This window comes from Scomber japonicus, chromosome 12 (genome assembly GCF_027409825.1).
Source record: "Scomber japonicus isolate fScoJap1 chromosome 12, fScoJap1.pri, whole genome shotgun sequence".
NCBI classification, from domain to species: Eukaryota; Metazoa; Chordata; class Actinopteri; order Scombriformes; family Scombridae; genus Scomber; species Scomber japonicus.
This window is the reverse complement of record NC_070589.1, coordinates 16,556,219-16,573,045: the sequence shown is the minus strand read 5'-3', so window position 1 is coordinate 16,573,045 and position 16,827 is coordinate 16,556,219. Positions and strand designations below refer to the sequence as shown.

At 40.7% G+C, this 16,827-nt stretch overlaps 2 protein-coding genes across 2 annotated transcripts in view; one reads left to right on the top strand and one right to left on the bottom strand.

Moving 5' to 3' along the window:
• The window catches only part of LOC128369061 (cystatin-B-like), a 302,893-nt gene that overhangs the window by 63,324 nt on the left and 222,742 nt on the right, over nt 1-16,827 (bottom strand). The gene's annotated exons all lie outside the window — the stretch shown is intronic.
• The window catches only part of LOC128369051 (ephrin type-B receptor 1-B), a 156,991-nt gene that overhangs the window by 113,943 nt on the left and 26,221 nt on the right, over nt 1-16,827 (top strand). The window contains exons 6-9 of the mRNA XM_053330008.1: nt 2,265-2,389; nt 10,129-10,291; nt 13,829-13,937; nt 14,983-15,047. Coding sequence (XP_053185983.1) covers nt 2,265-2,389; nt 10,129-10,291; nt 13,829-13,937; nt 14,983-15,047 — 462 coding nt within the window. The remainder of the gene's footprint in view (nt 1-2,264; nt 2,390-10,128; nt 10,292-13,828; nt 13,938-14,982; nt 15,048-16,827) is intronic.

Genomic DNA, 16,827 nt, shown 5'->3' with positions numbered 1-16,827 from the left:
AACAAGGTGTGTTAGCAGTGCATTTCGTCAGCTAAGCCCTAATAATATGTACAGTGAAGATAGGCAGTTGAACATGGACCTTTTCCTTAAAAATGTGAAACGACACACGCATGTACACACATACAGAGTTTTATTACGGATAATGCCTTCCCTCTGTCCAAAAACACAATCTGCGAGCAGCCTTTGCAGAGAGAGGTGGAGCAGGGGATGATGGAGGGATGACAGTATAGAGGACAAAAATGATGAAATAATCAGAAAATTGCTGTGTGTCTGGGTTAATTATCAGTTCATGTGTGCATTCAGATGTACAAATGATGAAATACAGTTGGCCTAAAAGGATCACAGCACTACTGTATAGCCAAAGTGTTTCATTTACTGACTGCTTTAACATGTTTGCGGAGCTCGAAAATGATTTCTTCAAACTTATATTCCTTGTTGTGTTGGAGATCCAGTGTCGCCTGCAAAATTGCAGTATTGTTGGTTGCATATGTTTTATTGCTTGCACTGTTTAGTAATTGCATGGCTCACAATGACGTCTCGATTTGCCCCAAAATCAGCAGTGGTGAGTGTCACAATAAATCATTGGACACAAATTTTCATAACACGTTATAACCAATTTTAGATCATTTTTATGATCTTGCTAGGTAAAGATAAACTTCCACTACTGTGTGTGCAGTACTTGTCCATTTCATTTAAATATGAATTCTTAAACTAATAACTTAGTGAAAGACTTTTGAATGGAAACAGAACCGTGGTATTACTGAAACATCAAAACACCAATTAGGCTATCTATATGACTATATGAATTAATAACTAAATCTGCATTTACATTAGTGAATTATTTATATTCAGACAGAATTTTTAACTGTTGAAGACTCTTGTAGAAACTGAGCCTTTCTCTACAGAGATTTGGTGTAGCACTGTGTGAATGGGCATTCCTGAAAAAAATCTCAAAATTGGAGCCTGCAGAGAGGACTGTGTTAACTATTGTACCCAGTGCATCCTGAGGATGCCACACACTTTGCTCCTGTTTTCTGCCTATATAGCCAAAACTGCTCTGTCCAACTGCGGACTAAATTCAACACGATTGGTTGCCGGACTCATGCCAGATTCGCGGTGACTGACGGGGCGAAAAGGTAGTTGGAGTCCTGCTAACTGGAGCTGATACTCAGCCCAAGTCCACACCCTCAAATCTCAGCCAAATATGGCATGCATGTATTGGCCAAAGCTGACTCATATTTGGTCCTGCAGTGCCAAAATATGGCTGAGTGAAGCTCTAATCGGCTCGAATCAGCTGGCTTCCTAGGTGCTGATCAGAGTGGCAGTTGCACTGTTTAAACCTGGATTATGTGCGGAGCACTGATAGCTGGTGAGTTTAGTTTGTGTGTCTGAAACAGCATGGTGGTGATAATGCAAGATTTATTCTAGGTACTCATATTGGGTGAGCGTTGCAATAGTGCTGTATTCTTAATTTTTAAAAAGCGAATTATCATTCCTGACATCATTAGTGTTGGTAATGCACCCACTTCAATTTGCAGTCAGTGAACTTGTTGGCATATTACACTAATTTATTAACCATGATCTCACATAGTCATTTATATGGTTGAAATTAAGTAGAAACACACTGAAAGGAAACCTCATTGCACTATGCACTTAACTTTAGCAAAAGAGACTCACCTGTTGCACTACCCCTGGATAACTGGTGTGTTGTACAATCTTGAAATAAAGATCTTCTTGTATCCTTCAAATAGGTTCAAATTCAAATTCAAATCTCTTTATTTGTCCCCGAGGGGCAATTTAGAAAGGGGCATGACAGTAGCTAAAAAAGAAACACAATCAACAAACACGAGCAACACACACTGTGCAATCAAGCAGCACACACACCGCAACATACAACACACGAATAATCATTTATAAAGAGCTTTGATTATAAAGTGCATTTAGATTTGTGAAAAAATAAAAATAAAAATAAAAAAAGAATCGTAAAAAAGTTTATGTTTACGGGTCAGTGATTAAGGAGCTGGACAGCCCTGGGGATGAAGGTTGCCTTCCTCCTCTGTGTCTTGGAGCCTGGACAGCAAAGTCTGCATCCTGAGGGGAGCCACTCAAACTCAGGAAATAGAATATGGGAGGGGTCCTGTAGAATCCTGCGTGCTGATTTAACAGTCTGCTGTGAATGAAAGGTGTGAATGAAACATATCTGTAATGTTCAGTAGTTAATCTAGAAATGTACTGATGCTGTATTTCTGTTTCTGTGCCTCTAGCTCCCTCCATAGTTCCCATCATGCACCAGATCAGCTCCACCATGAATAGCTTCACACTGTCATGGCCGCAACCGGAACAGCCCAATGGTATCATTCTGGACTATGAGCTGCGCTACTATGAGAAGGTAAGATAAGTGTGTGTTTGTGTGGCGATAGATGTTATTACATGGTTTCATATCAGGTTGCATGTATATGTTTATATGCATTTTCCGAGCATAGTTCCTTCAGATGCAGGTATGTCTGTTACTGTGCACATGCACAGCAAACTGCATGTGATGCCCCCAAAAATCTAAGCTCTAGCGGATATCTGTGAGCAGAGTCCCCTGGGTTGATAATATGTTCTTTCACTGTGTTCACTTCATCTCTCCCACTGTTCTTTGGTTTCTGCTGCAGATGAAGTGAATAGGTTGACCTCTGGTCTAGGCCCACTCTGCACAGTGCAGCAACCTGTCCTGCTGTGAAAATGCATTGCATCTGGGGGGAGTCACATCGACCCGTCTGCTCACACACAATACGTCTGCTTTATTAAGTCGCCAAACCTACCCCACAGAGCCCATGTTGCTTCAGTATTGACCTGTAGGCTTTTCCCAAGGCCTTGGACATAATGATACAGAGAGATCGGAGACTCTGGCTTTTTGTTTGGGCCCTTGTTTGTCCTCCTAAAGCTGATCGATAGGTATAGCAAGGTTGGTCATGCGCATTTTTTCCCCCCAGTCTTTGTCATCTGAGCTAAGACTTTTGTGAGCGTTGGTGCACCTTCACCTATGTTCTGCTTTCCAAATAACAGATAAAAATCGATAGAGTTTTATAAATGTTTTTATTTTTCTGTTGAGTTATTTATTTCAGACAAACTCATTTTGGCTAAGGTTTGTGGATCAATATTCACAACTCCACCTCAGAATAGTGTTTGTCACCTTTTGCATTTTCTATCCGAGAGAACAACAATCATGTTTTTAAATGATGTTTGCAGTTCGAAACTCAGTTATCCAATAATAGCTGCGTTGCTTGCTGTTTTCCCCTCTGGCATTGCACAGGTCATGAAATTGAATCCGATTGCCATGGCCCTGAGAAACCTTATCTGCCAGACAGCTTAGTGTTGTGTAAATAACACTTATACAGCCTCCCATTAGCTCATGAATATCAATGAAACCTAATCCTATTGATGTTTATGTAGCGTGTCCTCACACAAATAGATGAGCACAGCGTAATCACAAATTAGTGAATTAACAAGGACAAGATTACTAATTGCAGTGGGATGATTCAGGTGACAGAGAGGTTGCACTTTATGCCTTCTACCTGTGTCTAAATGTACCTTTATATCTCCCCTGTACATGTTTCTGTCTATCAAGAAAATGTACCACCATGTGAGTGAGAATAAGACACAGAAGGTGAGTCAGAGTGATTGCTTTGTGACACACTGGGCTGTGTAGATGAGATTTCCACATTGGTGGTCCTCTTTTGACACTCTGTATTTTGGATCTGACGATGCTTTTTATAGGCTCTAAACAGACTTTTTCCTCTAAGCTAGCCACTGCCATCCAGATTTTCTGTGTCGATATGTGCCTGATTGTGATTATGCACCAACCCTAAGAAATAAATAAATCATTTTACGTCTTACACATGCATGATATGTTCACATAAATTCTCAGTGTCACAGACTTAGACTTGGGATACTTACTGTACATACATGTTTAGTCTGCTTGTTGCATATAGAGTAGAGGTGAAGTAAACTGCATTCCATCAAAGTCAGTCTTAACCACTCGCCATTGATTCTCTGATTGCTTGAGAGGTCATGAAAATCTGGAAATTCCACGCAGCTGTAATATGATGATGTGGCCTTTTACCCATAAAAGGCAATTATGGAGGGATGTCCTTCACCATGTCTGTCACACGCTCCCTGCACACTCCCAGCTTTCCCCAGTGCCACGGGTAACTTATCTACTGGATAATACAACCATAAAATGTTTTGCTATGTATAAAAATGGGCTTGCTACACTCGCCTTCTTTTTTTTTGGATCTCACCAATACCTGCATTAATCTAAGCATAGTCACACTGTTATGGTTCTGGAGTTGATTGTCTCAGCGTGTCTGGCACAGTCAGCTAGTCCTTAGCACAGCAGAGAGCTGTCTCTCTGTACACTTCATCTCACAGCAAGCCTCCTATACCCATTTACAAAGGCAGCTTCTTCAGCAGCATGGCCTTGTCACACTTTGTGTCGGAAAATTCCTCAGGTTTATCGTAAAATAAAATTCTACTTTTTCCTTACAGAATTCAAAAGGGGATTCTTGGTTTATATATAGCAATACAGCTTTTAATCTACTATTATTTTTGTGTGTTTTTCTTAATATTATTTTTTCTGATATGTTGGTTGGATTTGAACAAAGGACATTGCAGTGATGCTGACTGACCCAGGACACCCTATGGGGTCACAAATAGACACTGATTCATATTGTTCTCTTCCCAAAGGAGGAATAAGTATTCAGTTCATTTACTTAATTATGAGTGAACATACTACCACCTGAAGTTAAGGTATGCAAGTCTTATCAGCTAAATGTACGTAGATTATCAAAGAAAAAATTATCGTTTTGCAGAGTGACTCCTTTCACAAAATTATAATAATACACACCATGTATTATATTACTGTATTATCATCACTGCTTTATTAACGTGCAAACAGCATCAGTGTTGTGGCTGATTGAGATGAGGATTATTTTGATTACTTTTTATAGTTTACAGTTTCATCTAGAACAATAGATTGAATAATCCTGATGGAGTAAAAAAAAAGCTATATTTTCTTAACATCACACAGGTTTAAGCCAATAAATGAAAGTGTACATTTTTTTTTTTTTTTTTTATATATATAAAACTAATAAGGAACGTACAAGATGTAGATATTTATATGAAAATATGATAAGTAGAAAATGTCAGAGCTGAACCAGAGAGTCACTAGTCCATGCAATGAAAAATTATGACAGCCATTCAAGGTAATAACATTTTCATTTTCACTTTGAAGTAAGTTGTCTATATTACACTTGTTAAAACATGCCTGAGGCTTGTGTTCCATGGCACCAAATCATTGTATAGATGTGTTTGTTCAACCAGGATGAATCTCTGCAATTTGTGATGTTGTTTAAAATGTTACCAATAGTAATATTTCTAAAAAAAAAATAATAATAAAATAAGAGCAGCTTTCCACCTACAGTTGCACTTTAGGCTGTAGTTGTATGAAGGAAGGAGGTGGTAATGACCCGAAAAGACTGCATTTTGACAATTTTACCTGAAAGCTATAGTGAGAGCTGAAGGCTGTTCTTTCAACATGCTTCACTCCCCTTTTCAACCACCTTCTCATTACAAAGTAAGTGGTCCCAGGACGCTGTAAATTGGGAAGCAAGATGAAATGAATTAAAGGTTTGCAGAGGAAAAGTAGAATCTCATGCTCTCGTTCGGTCCATTTTTCTCATATCCTTTTTCCTCTGGTTCCCTGAAAATTTGGGGAAGGTGGAAATAACTCAGCATAGCGGAGGTCAGGCCCTCCATTAAGGCTGGAGCAGAGCAGCCACTGGCTCTGGGTACTGATGGCTCTCTGTGTGTGTTGGTGTCAGAGAGAGGCTGTGTGTGCGTGGGCAGTTCAGGTGTATCCATTCTGGATGACAGCAGTACTGTCATGCAGCAAAGGGAAAAATTCAAGAGCAAATAAAAGTTTACAGCATGTCACCAGGATCTGTGGCAGACTGACCGTACCACCACCTGCATTTTTGGCACTCTGAAATCCCCCCTGTGCTTTAAATAGAATTAACAATTCCTCAGAAGAGAAGCCAAGAGAAAGTATTTATTATTCTTTTCTTCTCTCCCTGCCAGCCTTCACAGTACACCACAGTACTTTTTTAGAAACACACAGATGTTGTACAGAAAAGCTTAGATTTTTAATGGAACCTGTGGAAAGCAGGACTTGTGCAGCACTCTCTCAGTCCCCCAACTAGGATATTCACATTTCCTCCCTCAGACTTCTTTTTTCTCTGCCTCTTTGTTTGTCTCCGACCCCAGTCACTCGGGCCCCCTCGTTAGTCTCCAGGTAAATGAAGTGCATACAAAGAGTCATTTCAAAAGGAGGTAGCTGGAGAGAACAAGAAAACTGTTACTTGTCCTTAAGACAACATGCTCACTGGTGTTCAGCAGTTGTCCGTGCAGTGAGAGGAAGATCATTGCTTTTTTATCATTGTGATATGATTTTTTTTAACATTAAACTGTTTTCTTTATTTCTGAAAACAATTAGGACACTTTAATTGTCTTTTATATTACATTTTATCACCATTGTATTCTCATACAAAATAATTACCATTTCGTTTTGAGATTAGAATTCATGATGGTAATTATTTGCATTTGGTAATAAAACTAATCTAGTTTTATTCCATGTTCCCCTCTTTCTCTTTTCTTTTTCACCTTAGGCAATACATTAAAATTATGAACATTAATAGGAGAGATTTGCTTCTTTCATTCCAATTTTACAAACATAATGTTCTCTCTTATACACTCCATCCCCCACCCCCTCTTGCCTTGGTGTGTGTGTGTGCGTGTGTGTGTGTGTGTGTGTGTGCGTGTGTGTGTGTGCGTGTGTGTGTGTGTGTGTGTGTGTGTGTGTATACTGTATATGTGTGTGTGTGTGTATATGTGTGTGTATTTGCATGTGTGTGCGTGTGAGCCTGAGGACACATGGTATCCCACCATGGTTGTCTTTGTGCCAAGTGGCCATGCTGTCCGTTTTTGGTGGTTGGCATTTTGGAAAAAAACAGACACACAAACACAGGCACACACACACACACACACTTCAAGTGAAGTGAAGTGAAGTGAAGGGAAGTCAATTTTATTTTTATAGTCTAATATTGCATATAATGCATTGGTGGCCTTTACATATCCACAACAGTAATGAGTCCTGACTGAAAAAAAATCCACCCAAGAATTCTTAGGAAAAAATGACAAAAGTGGCAGAGAGGAAATTCAAAGCGTGTTCTACCCTTCTCAGTTCAGTAGCCAGGAAATGGAAATTGGTAGGAGATTGTTAATTACCGAAAATTTGAAAGTTGTAAAATGTTGTAGAGAAACACAACTATTGGACATGCAGCTGTAGGATTGCACCAGATACAGTATCAATGTAGTAAATCCAGCATAGCCATTATAGTTCCAATAAATTATTTCCAAATAAGTCCAATTTGCCAAGTAGATGGGGTAGGTATATTCACATAACTAACTCAACTTTTCAGAGGAGGTACAGGAGATATTGATTTGGCCTCCACACTAGAGAACATGTAAAAAATGTACAAGTGTGCTTCATCATCACTCAGAACATAGAAAGCATCTACAGACAATCACCAATCATTCATATTTATCAGGGAGACCTGTCTTGTTGAGTTTTTCTCATTTTAGTGGATGTTGCAGAGACCAAACTCCCTGCAGTGCTTCCTGTCTATCACCCCTGGCAATGCTTTTGATTGGCTGCTCTGCCATCTGCCTTCGCACCTGCAACTCTGTCTTTATTTAGCAAGTTAAGGTGTGGTCCTCCTAATCCCCATTTGACTGGCAGCAGGAGGGGACCTCTCATGGCTGGAAGTCCCTCCTGGCATGGCCTTTTATTGGCTATCCCCTAACCTGCTGTAGTGCCAAATATCAGCTCATTTTTAAGTGGCAGATGTGAGTGTGTATGTGTGTGTGTGTCGCATAATCCCCATTTGACTGGCAGCATGAAAGGGCCATTCCAAGCTGGTGCTCCCTCAAGGGATGCTCCCCCATTGGCGGTTTGCCATCTGTCTGCTCACCTGTCCTCCATGCAAACTCAACAGATGGGGGTGTGGTTCTGAGAAATGTAGAATGACTGATAGCAGGAGCAGGCAAATCCTGACCCCAAGTGGTCCATGTGCACTCAACCATGCCCTATAGCAGATGAATAGGTGACTACGTTTCCAGTCCCTTCTGGGGATTGATGCCTTTTTTTTATTTACAAGCCCTTTCAAATGCTCAGCTGCTGCTTTCATGTCAAGTTTCAGAATTTTAGAGTATTTGTATGCAGAACATCGGAGAGATGACAGATTGTGTGATCTAATGGACAAAAGGTCTGTGAAATGATTAAACTTACTAAGCCAGTTACATCCAGTATTCCATTTATAAACATCTCTTTCCTCTCAGAGATAGAATGAAAGCCTGTTGGTGCAATGCTTTCCCATCTCAAGCCCAAACATTTGTCTTCATCAGGCCCAGAGTGTCCAATAAGAGCTAATGTGATTGCACACATCATTATGTGGGGGAGCAGATTTCATAGCTATGTTTACCTCGTCTGCTCAATGACGGAGCAACCGGAATGATTCAATTACACCAATCAGATTGGATAATGATTTCGATGTGGGTTGCTTCTGCTTCGAGATTCTTATCGCTTCCTGCCATCATCTTACATCCTCCTCCTCCTCCTCCCGCCCTCCCTTGCTTTTTCCTTGCCTGTCTACTTTTTCCACTCCACACTGCTGTTAACTCAGATTTTGTATTCATATTTTCTCAAAGCAGACTGTAAGATGTAGCTCAGCATTAAACAATAGTGTGTTTACCAAGCTTTAAATTTAAAAAAAAACAGTCTGCCTCTGTTTACACTGTTTTACGGACACAGGGAATTTTCATCCCTCCACTTTCAACTGCCTCCTCCCTCTCTACAGTATGTCTGCATCTAGCTATCAGCAGCCTGCAGCAGTGGGTGTAGTGTAGGTGCAGTCTTATTTTCTGGCTGTCATATTCACTCTGGGTTATGGGAAGGTGACAAGCCTAAGTAATTACTGATCCCTCATCGCAGATACCTCCAGTGAGCCCCAAACTACACTGCAGCAGACTGCCTGACTGGTTCTCTTGAGCCTGGAGAGAGAAAGATAGAGCTGCAGGATATGGAGGGCAGTTCCCATGGTCCAAACCATACATTTACATAATGAATAGTAATATGTATACATCTATACATGCACAAGAAAATCCATATATTCATAAAGTATGTCTACACAAAACCTTTGATAGATCTAAACACATTTTCAAACCTGCTTCTCCATAATCTAAAACAATGCACGAAAAAAACAAACAGCAAATAAACAAAAGATTATTTTTTTTTATGAAAAAAGTAAAATACTTTCTGTGGGTGGATTGGCCTGCTGTCATATTTAAAATCGGCCTACAACAAACAAACTTAAGATAACAGAACAAAAAGGTGTAATGTGAAAATGTATCACAGAAATTAAACAGCCTCATAACACACTTCTGAAAAGACAGATATGCAATGCTATTCTATTGCTGTTCAGAAGTTGCTATTCCACTTTTGCAAATTTGCAAGAAATTATTTTCTTTAATTACCATATTATGTACTGTATGTGTGTATGTATTCTACTGTATAAATGGGACATACTGGGTGTTTTGGTGTGTAGTGGGCTTGCTGCAGTGTTGTATTGGAGGTTCAAACTGTCCAAAGCCTGATTGGATTTAAAAAATAAAACTAAAAACTATCCTCAACTGCAATGTTCTATCGCTGCTGTTTATCTGCTCTTCTCTACTATCTTCTGTTTTCATCAGGGCTCTGTCAGTGTAGTACACTACATTTCCTGTGGCTCTGGTTTAAAACAACTAAAACATACAACCTAAACTGATTTCCTTCCCCCATAATGTTTCCTGGTTATGTGATACTTAATAAGTGTGTTTGTTGTCTTACTGTCGGACTCTGTCCAGCACTGTATCTTCTTGCACCATAGTTTTCTTAACTGTGTGGTTTACCACTTTGCTGCCAACATCTTCTCTGTGTGGTGTTTTGTCATCCTTAACCTATCTCCTTGTGTTCGTTGCTCCTTTCAGGACCATGCAGAGATTAATTCCACCATCCTGCGGAGCCAGACTAACACTGCACGTGTGGAGGGCCTCCGGCCTGGTACAGTGTACGTTGTACAGGTGCGGGCAAGGACTGTGGCTGGTTTTGGCAAATACAGCAGTAAGATGTGCTTCCAAACCCTCACAGATGGTAAGGATCGCCGAGCCAGGAGAAAAAGCTCTCTCTCTGTCGCTTTCTCTCCTTCTCTGTCTCGCTTTCTCTCTCTTATACACGCATACACCTTAACTATTTCCAACACTCTTGTTTCACTTTGTATGTGTTGTTCCATTATTATTAGTAGGTGAGATAGAGGGGAACCGTAATGTTTGATTGCACTTCTATTTCTACTGCTAAATTAATTTCCTCCAGAGTCAGGTTTGAGTGTGTGTGGGTGCTTTGAATATGTAGAGCGCTGAGTGTCTTTTGTTTGTGCAACTAACTGTGCTTGATCCAAAATGCTTAGCTAATTGGTTTTTCACCCGGCCCTTCTGTTGCTGAAGAGCCATCCCAGAATGCATAGCTGTGATTAGTGGTTGATGAGATTAATTTTTTGCCATTGCAGGAGGGTCTGAATTGTTGGAGAGGGAAGGGGGCTAAAGAGAGGCTGCAACACCTGCTACACTGGCAAGGTTGTGGATGTTTATTAGTGAAAGTGCAAGGAGGTGTGTGTGCAGGGTTGGTGGAGGTGGCATTCAATAACTGTGGTATTTCTTCACAGCCTTACCAGGCAATCAAATCAGTGCTACTATTAAAATAGCAGATTCAATCTGGATGGATGAAACACTTGACTAGAAATGTGTAACATTCATGGGATTTGCCAACAATCTGCTTCACTGGTCTTTGCTGGACTACCAGCCTGCTATGCTCTTGTGGGCATAGTTCATATTATCAGAGACCGGACTGACATTTCCACATTGTATTATGTTAATGAAGATGATAACGATGAATGGGAATGTGATGATTGTGAGAGAGGGGAAGATGGGAGGGATAATAATGACGATGAAAGTGATCATTGTGGCTATTTACCTGTGCAGAGCAGATGTAGTGGCACATTCATGGCCCCTTTGCTCTCCCTTACGGTTACAAATGATCTGTCCCTCAAACATACACGCATTGATACGCACATACGCGCACATACTTCACGCTCGCTCACACAAACACCGTTTACAGTTCATTCACTGGCTCGCAGCCACGGCACGACATTTGTCAAGGCAATTAGCAGCAGACACTAGAGAGCTGCCGACAATCACACCCACGGCTCCAACTCAGCCCCTCTACCAGCCCCCCCCCCCCCCGTCAAGTCCATCCACTCTCAGGAAGACACCACGTCACCACACAACCGCCGCTCTCCCTTCACGTCTCTTCTCAAAATCTATAATCCCTTTTGTCTTCCCTTCAGCACGTTTTCATACACCTCCACATGGTGTCCTTTTGCCACCTCTGCACACACACAAACGGGTGTACCCACGTAGTTTAGACTTGATTGACAGGTGTGATGAAAAATATGTGATTGGTTCATCAGTAAGGTGACTGATGTCACAGTTTTCACGTTTTCTAATAGACTAAGGCCTTGAGAACTAACTGATTGTAATAGGAGCCTATTTACCACTGGAAGAGGTTGCTGTGTGATTTCTGGCTGTCAGGGAAAATCACTATTCTCATATGGGTGAAGGGGAGATTCATCTGGACCTCTCACGCATAATATGCATCAAAAGTGAAGACTGCCTGGAAGCTTGAGTAGCTGGAGCATCATTCACACTGTTTGGTTGAAACGTTTGTGATAAATGTGCAAGTTAAAAGAGTGAGCAATTGATGTCACATTGAGTTTCCTCATATATCCCAGCTCTCACACTGCTCCGAAGATGCATTAGTTCTCCTGTTATCATTTTAATCCAATAGGCCCATTCTACACGGGGGATTGGATTTAGAAGCTGCTGATTTGCCTGCAGCATGCTAAATCGTGCATTGCTTTAACTACAGTGTTTGCTGGTGCCAAAGTCGCAGGAAGACAGGCACACAAAAAGATAACTGAGGATTCTGCTGTGTAGCATTTTTAGACGAGCATTTAGGCTGTCCTCTGAACTACCGCCAATCTTCCTGTGTATATGCTGTGTGTATGCACCTCGGTTTTAGGGTCACAGTTCGGTACAATATCAGTAAAGCAGACAGAGAAAAAAAGGGAAAAAATAACATTTTGGTTTTGTATTTTGCAAAATATAAACATCCAACAATGGCTCATTGGCCTAAAGGATTACTGAAACACCTTAGTTGTGCTGCAGTGGAAACTATTTCTGAAACAGTTTAGTTGTGCTGCAGTGACAAAGGGACAAAAAAAAAAACTTTCTGTTTCTTGCTTCTTGCAAGGAGTCAGGACACCTGCTGACAGCTGTTTTATGCTGATTTATGGTCCAACGGTATATATAAAGTAGTTGAAACTTGCTCCACCTCCAGCAGCTACAACAGTAACATGCTGCGTGGACACTGATGCTACTAATAATCTAATGATGTCATATTAATATATCGAAACATTTAAAGCCATGCTTAAAGTCCATGTAACTGAGAATTTCAACAGCCTTATTTGAGCTGGATGTAGGCTCCTCCTTGTGTGTTTGATGTATGTGTTCCCTATCTGTTGTGTTTTATTTCTACTTAAACTATAACTGGTGTGCTGTCTTGATGAGGTCTCAGATAAGAGATTTAAAACTCAAGGGAATTCCTGTTTAAATAAAGGTTAAATAAGAAAATAGGGCCAGTCAGGGGGACCAAACCACTATTATTTTCATACAATCTCAGAACTGGTTCTCACAACATGATGTCTAACCATGTCAGATGGTTGTTTTGAACAGCTTTACTCAAAGGTGGAGTTAAAAGCCGACCTTCACAGAGAGGTGAGGGAGAAGGGGAGACACGGTATCATTTTACTATGAAGATAACGGAGCATATTTTAATAATAGTGTTACTCTCAGTTATGGGTCTCTCTTGTGATTCTAATGACAGCGACACTTCAGGGTAACCAGGATACTTTGGCTAAGCCGTCTGGCATACATCCATGAGCATTGCACTGAAGCTTAGTGGTGGTGTTGCCAAAACATTTCATGTGGAACTTGTACTCTAGAATTATTGTTCCGTAAATCAGTCTAAGTGGATTATTGAACTATTTTGACAGTAATTGTTTAGATCACCAAGCGTATTCTTCATACAGCTGCATGCACTGAACCATCATGTCTGTACCATGAAGGTTCAGGATGAATTCACATCCTGTTCCTGTTACACCTCTAATGTACATAAGACATATTTGGGCTGTATGTGATCTCAACACCTGAGAAACATCATTCCAAGGTGCTGTTTCTTGTCCATTCTTTTCTGACAGGAATGGCAACAGAGATGGCAGAGAGACCCCCCCTTGCTCTTTCTCACCATCAGTCTTATGGTTCTCTCTCTATGTTCTCTCTGTCGCTCTGCCAGTTTATCAAACACAAGCTGTCAGTCAGTAGCTAAAGCTCACTGGATTTCAGTCAGCACCTCTCAGCACAGAGATCTATATGTTTTCTTTATCCATCGGTTAACCATCACACGCACACACATTCCTCACCTCCAAATAAACACAGTTGTGCTCCTTAAGCTTTACATAAGTTGTTCTCAATAACTGTCTTCCTGTCTGTCTTCCTTCCTCTTTACGTGACTCAGATGACTTCAAGTCAGAGCTGAGGGAGCAGCTTCCTCTGATTGCAGGGTCAGCGGCAGCAGGCGTGGTCTTCATTGTTTCCCTAGTTGCTATCTCCATTGTGTGCAGCAGGTAACCACATTTTCTTTCCTCTGTCTCTTGCAATACATTCAAAAATTTGCTATGAAATTAGTGAGTTCATTACCTTGTCCCTACAAATACACATAGTTTAGCTTTTTGTCAGGCTCCTAATTTGTTCACCTTAGAATACAAATATTCAACCAACCTTTGCTGTTGTAATGGCAAAGCTTCCCTTACACAACAGAATGCTTCCTTGAGAACTTCAGCAAATGCTTGGGGTAGACACATTTACATGAATACCTACAATATCATTTTGCCCAATACAGTAGCTCTGCATGCCCCCCCATTTGCTAGTAGCTGTTGAAAGACAGATGGCAACACTGCATGAAGACAAATCTCCATCATATTTTGATGTACAGTACAGTTTCTTAATCTGAGTCTCTGACCATACATGATTACTTTGCTATGTGCTTTGTGCTTATACCAACATAAAACTCAAAAAATATGTGTTTTAAAATTATTCTTAATAATACTCTGATATTCTTTGACATTGCAACACTGCCTGTTTATAAATTTGATCATGTGTGCGTTTCTTACACATCCATACACACAGAGTATTAGCAATCGATTTGAAGGAAAGGAAAGCTGACACACTCTACACAGAGAATGCAACAGCTTCGACTTTGGCCTGTTAACTTACTTAAGTCAAGGCAATTTAATTTTGCATCAGTTTGTCACATTGTCACTTTCCTATCTTACTCCTCTTTAGATATATGAAAGTCGAATTTTCTGCAGTGCTGTGTGCAACTTTGAGTAAGTGTTCATCAAATGGGCCAGGCTCTTTTGATGCTGAGGCAGAGGAGACAGATGAAAAGCAGAGAGATCCTATCAAGGTCTAATTAAAAATCAGCTCATTTTCATAAACTTCATTTGCCACTGCTAACCCTCTGCAACTGATTCAATTTCAGCCACATCATTTTCAGGTCTTACAGAGAAACATGAACAGCAATAAAGCCTCGTTTACCCTACCTTTCATCCAGTCATCTCTCTCTCTCTTTCTCTCTCTCTCTTCTCTCAATATTCATTGATCCCTTAGGAAAAGGGCATACACCAAGGAGGCAGTGTACAGCGACAAGCTGCAACATTACAGCACAGGAAGAGGTAAGTCTATCCTACTACCATGAGCCATTTACTAGCAAAGTAGTGGTTTGCATACCCCAAGACTAAAGATTTTGGCCATATGGTAACTCTCACATCAGAAATGTTTATTTTCACAACTGTAGGACTTCCATCTCTCCTTTGTGCATGTCTTCTTCTGCTGTCATGTATGATGTTGGACATGTATGTTAATGATGTAGTTTCTCAGAATATAGAAGTGAATAAGCCAAGGATAAATTACCTTAAGTTGAAAATGTCTGTTGATATAAATGACATTTTCCTTTCTATGCTCAGTGACACTGACTGACGTCTCTCAGGGCTGTACAATAGCCATGATTGAGTCATGTTTTAAGCACTCCCATGGCACTGATTGATGAGGGAAAGGTGCCTGGAGGGACACGTGTATAACCTCTGACAGATAGACACACACACGAATACACAAGAAAGGGTGTGTAAGGGTTTTGTACCACAAATGAAAGCCCCATGTACTGCCGACCTAGCAGTCTGAAAAGGGGCCCACTCGGGGGGATTGAGTTTTGTTGAGCCTGACACAGCAAAGCGTTTCAACACAGTTACTTTGTGTCAAAGCAACAGCAGTGGCAGCCGGGACTCATTAAAACTGCTGTGGGCAGAAGAGTCAGTTTTGTCACAGGCTATCTCTGGGAAAAACCAAATGCAATTAACATACGTGGGGAAAATAAACAAAGATGAGAGACGCTTGCAGCCCTGATCATCAAATGAGCAATTTCAAGTGGAGAGGAAATAAAACGCTGATAAGGGATCCTATTCATAGGTTTATTCCTTCAACCTTCATAACGCCAAACACTCATGAAGTAATCCCCCACCCCACAATGCATTGTTTTCTCCCATTCTCTCAAGATTTGACTGACAGTTTTGTAATTACAGTATTCAACGCAACAATAAAACAGCACCACTCAGCCAATTGTTTTGGGTAAAACTCCAAAAATGGGCCAGCTTTCACCCGGCTGCCTACTGTTCCAGCTGTTGCCTCACATGTCAGGTGATGTCTCCTCATTTCCAACCCACCTAATGTGACAGGCATCAAAAGGGGTGCTGCTCATACTGTAAATTCAGTAGTGTGGCTGAATGGTCATGGTTATGAAAATCAGACCTTTACCATTATACCACACACTGGTTGGGACTTCATGACAAGCAGACTGGGCCACAGATGAACACACTCATCATTCCTACAGATTAATTGAGTACTGCTTGTGAGGCCTGAAATGGTACCTTCCCTCCCGGCCATGGGGATTTTTTTAAATCGTTGTTTGGTTTCATTGGTCATATCAGCACATCATCAATATCACCAGCATTCATCCCGGTATTTTACACACACCACATATATTTTCAGAGCATCCATTCCCTTATACTTTTTTTCCACACACCAGCAACTCATCAGCATTAGGAGACTAGACATTTCTATCCTCTGCATGTTTAGTGCTTTTCTGCATATGAATACCATCCTTAAATCACCAATGTTGGAACTGTGTTTGTTGCTTCTGTAGCTTCAGCTGTTGTTTGTGCTTCAGCATCTGGTGCTCACACTGAATGAAAATGGGATTAGAAAACCCATTTAACAGCTCTTGTTGTGGTTAGATGCCAAATATGTTTATACTTGCGTTATCTCTTATTTTTCTGTCAGTGCATGCTGTATTCATATATGTGAATTTAGTGTGTGTAAACTAAACAAAAGTGGCAAGCATCTGTAGATAGTTGTGATGTTTTTTGTTTGTCATTCTAAACAATACATGCCATACTCTAT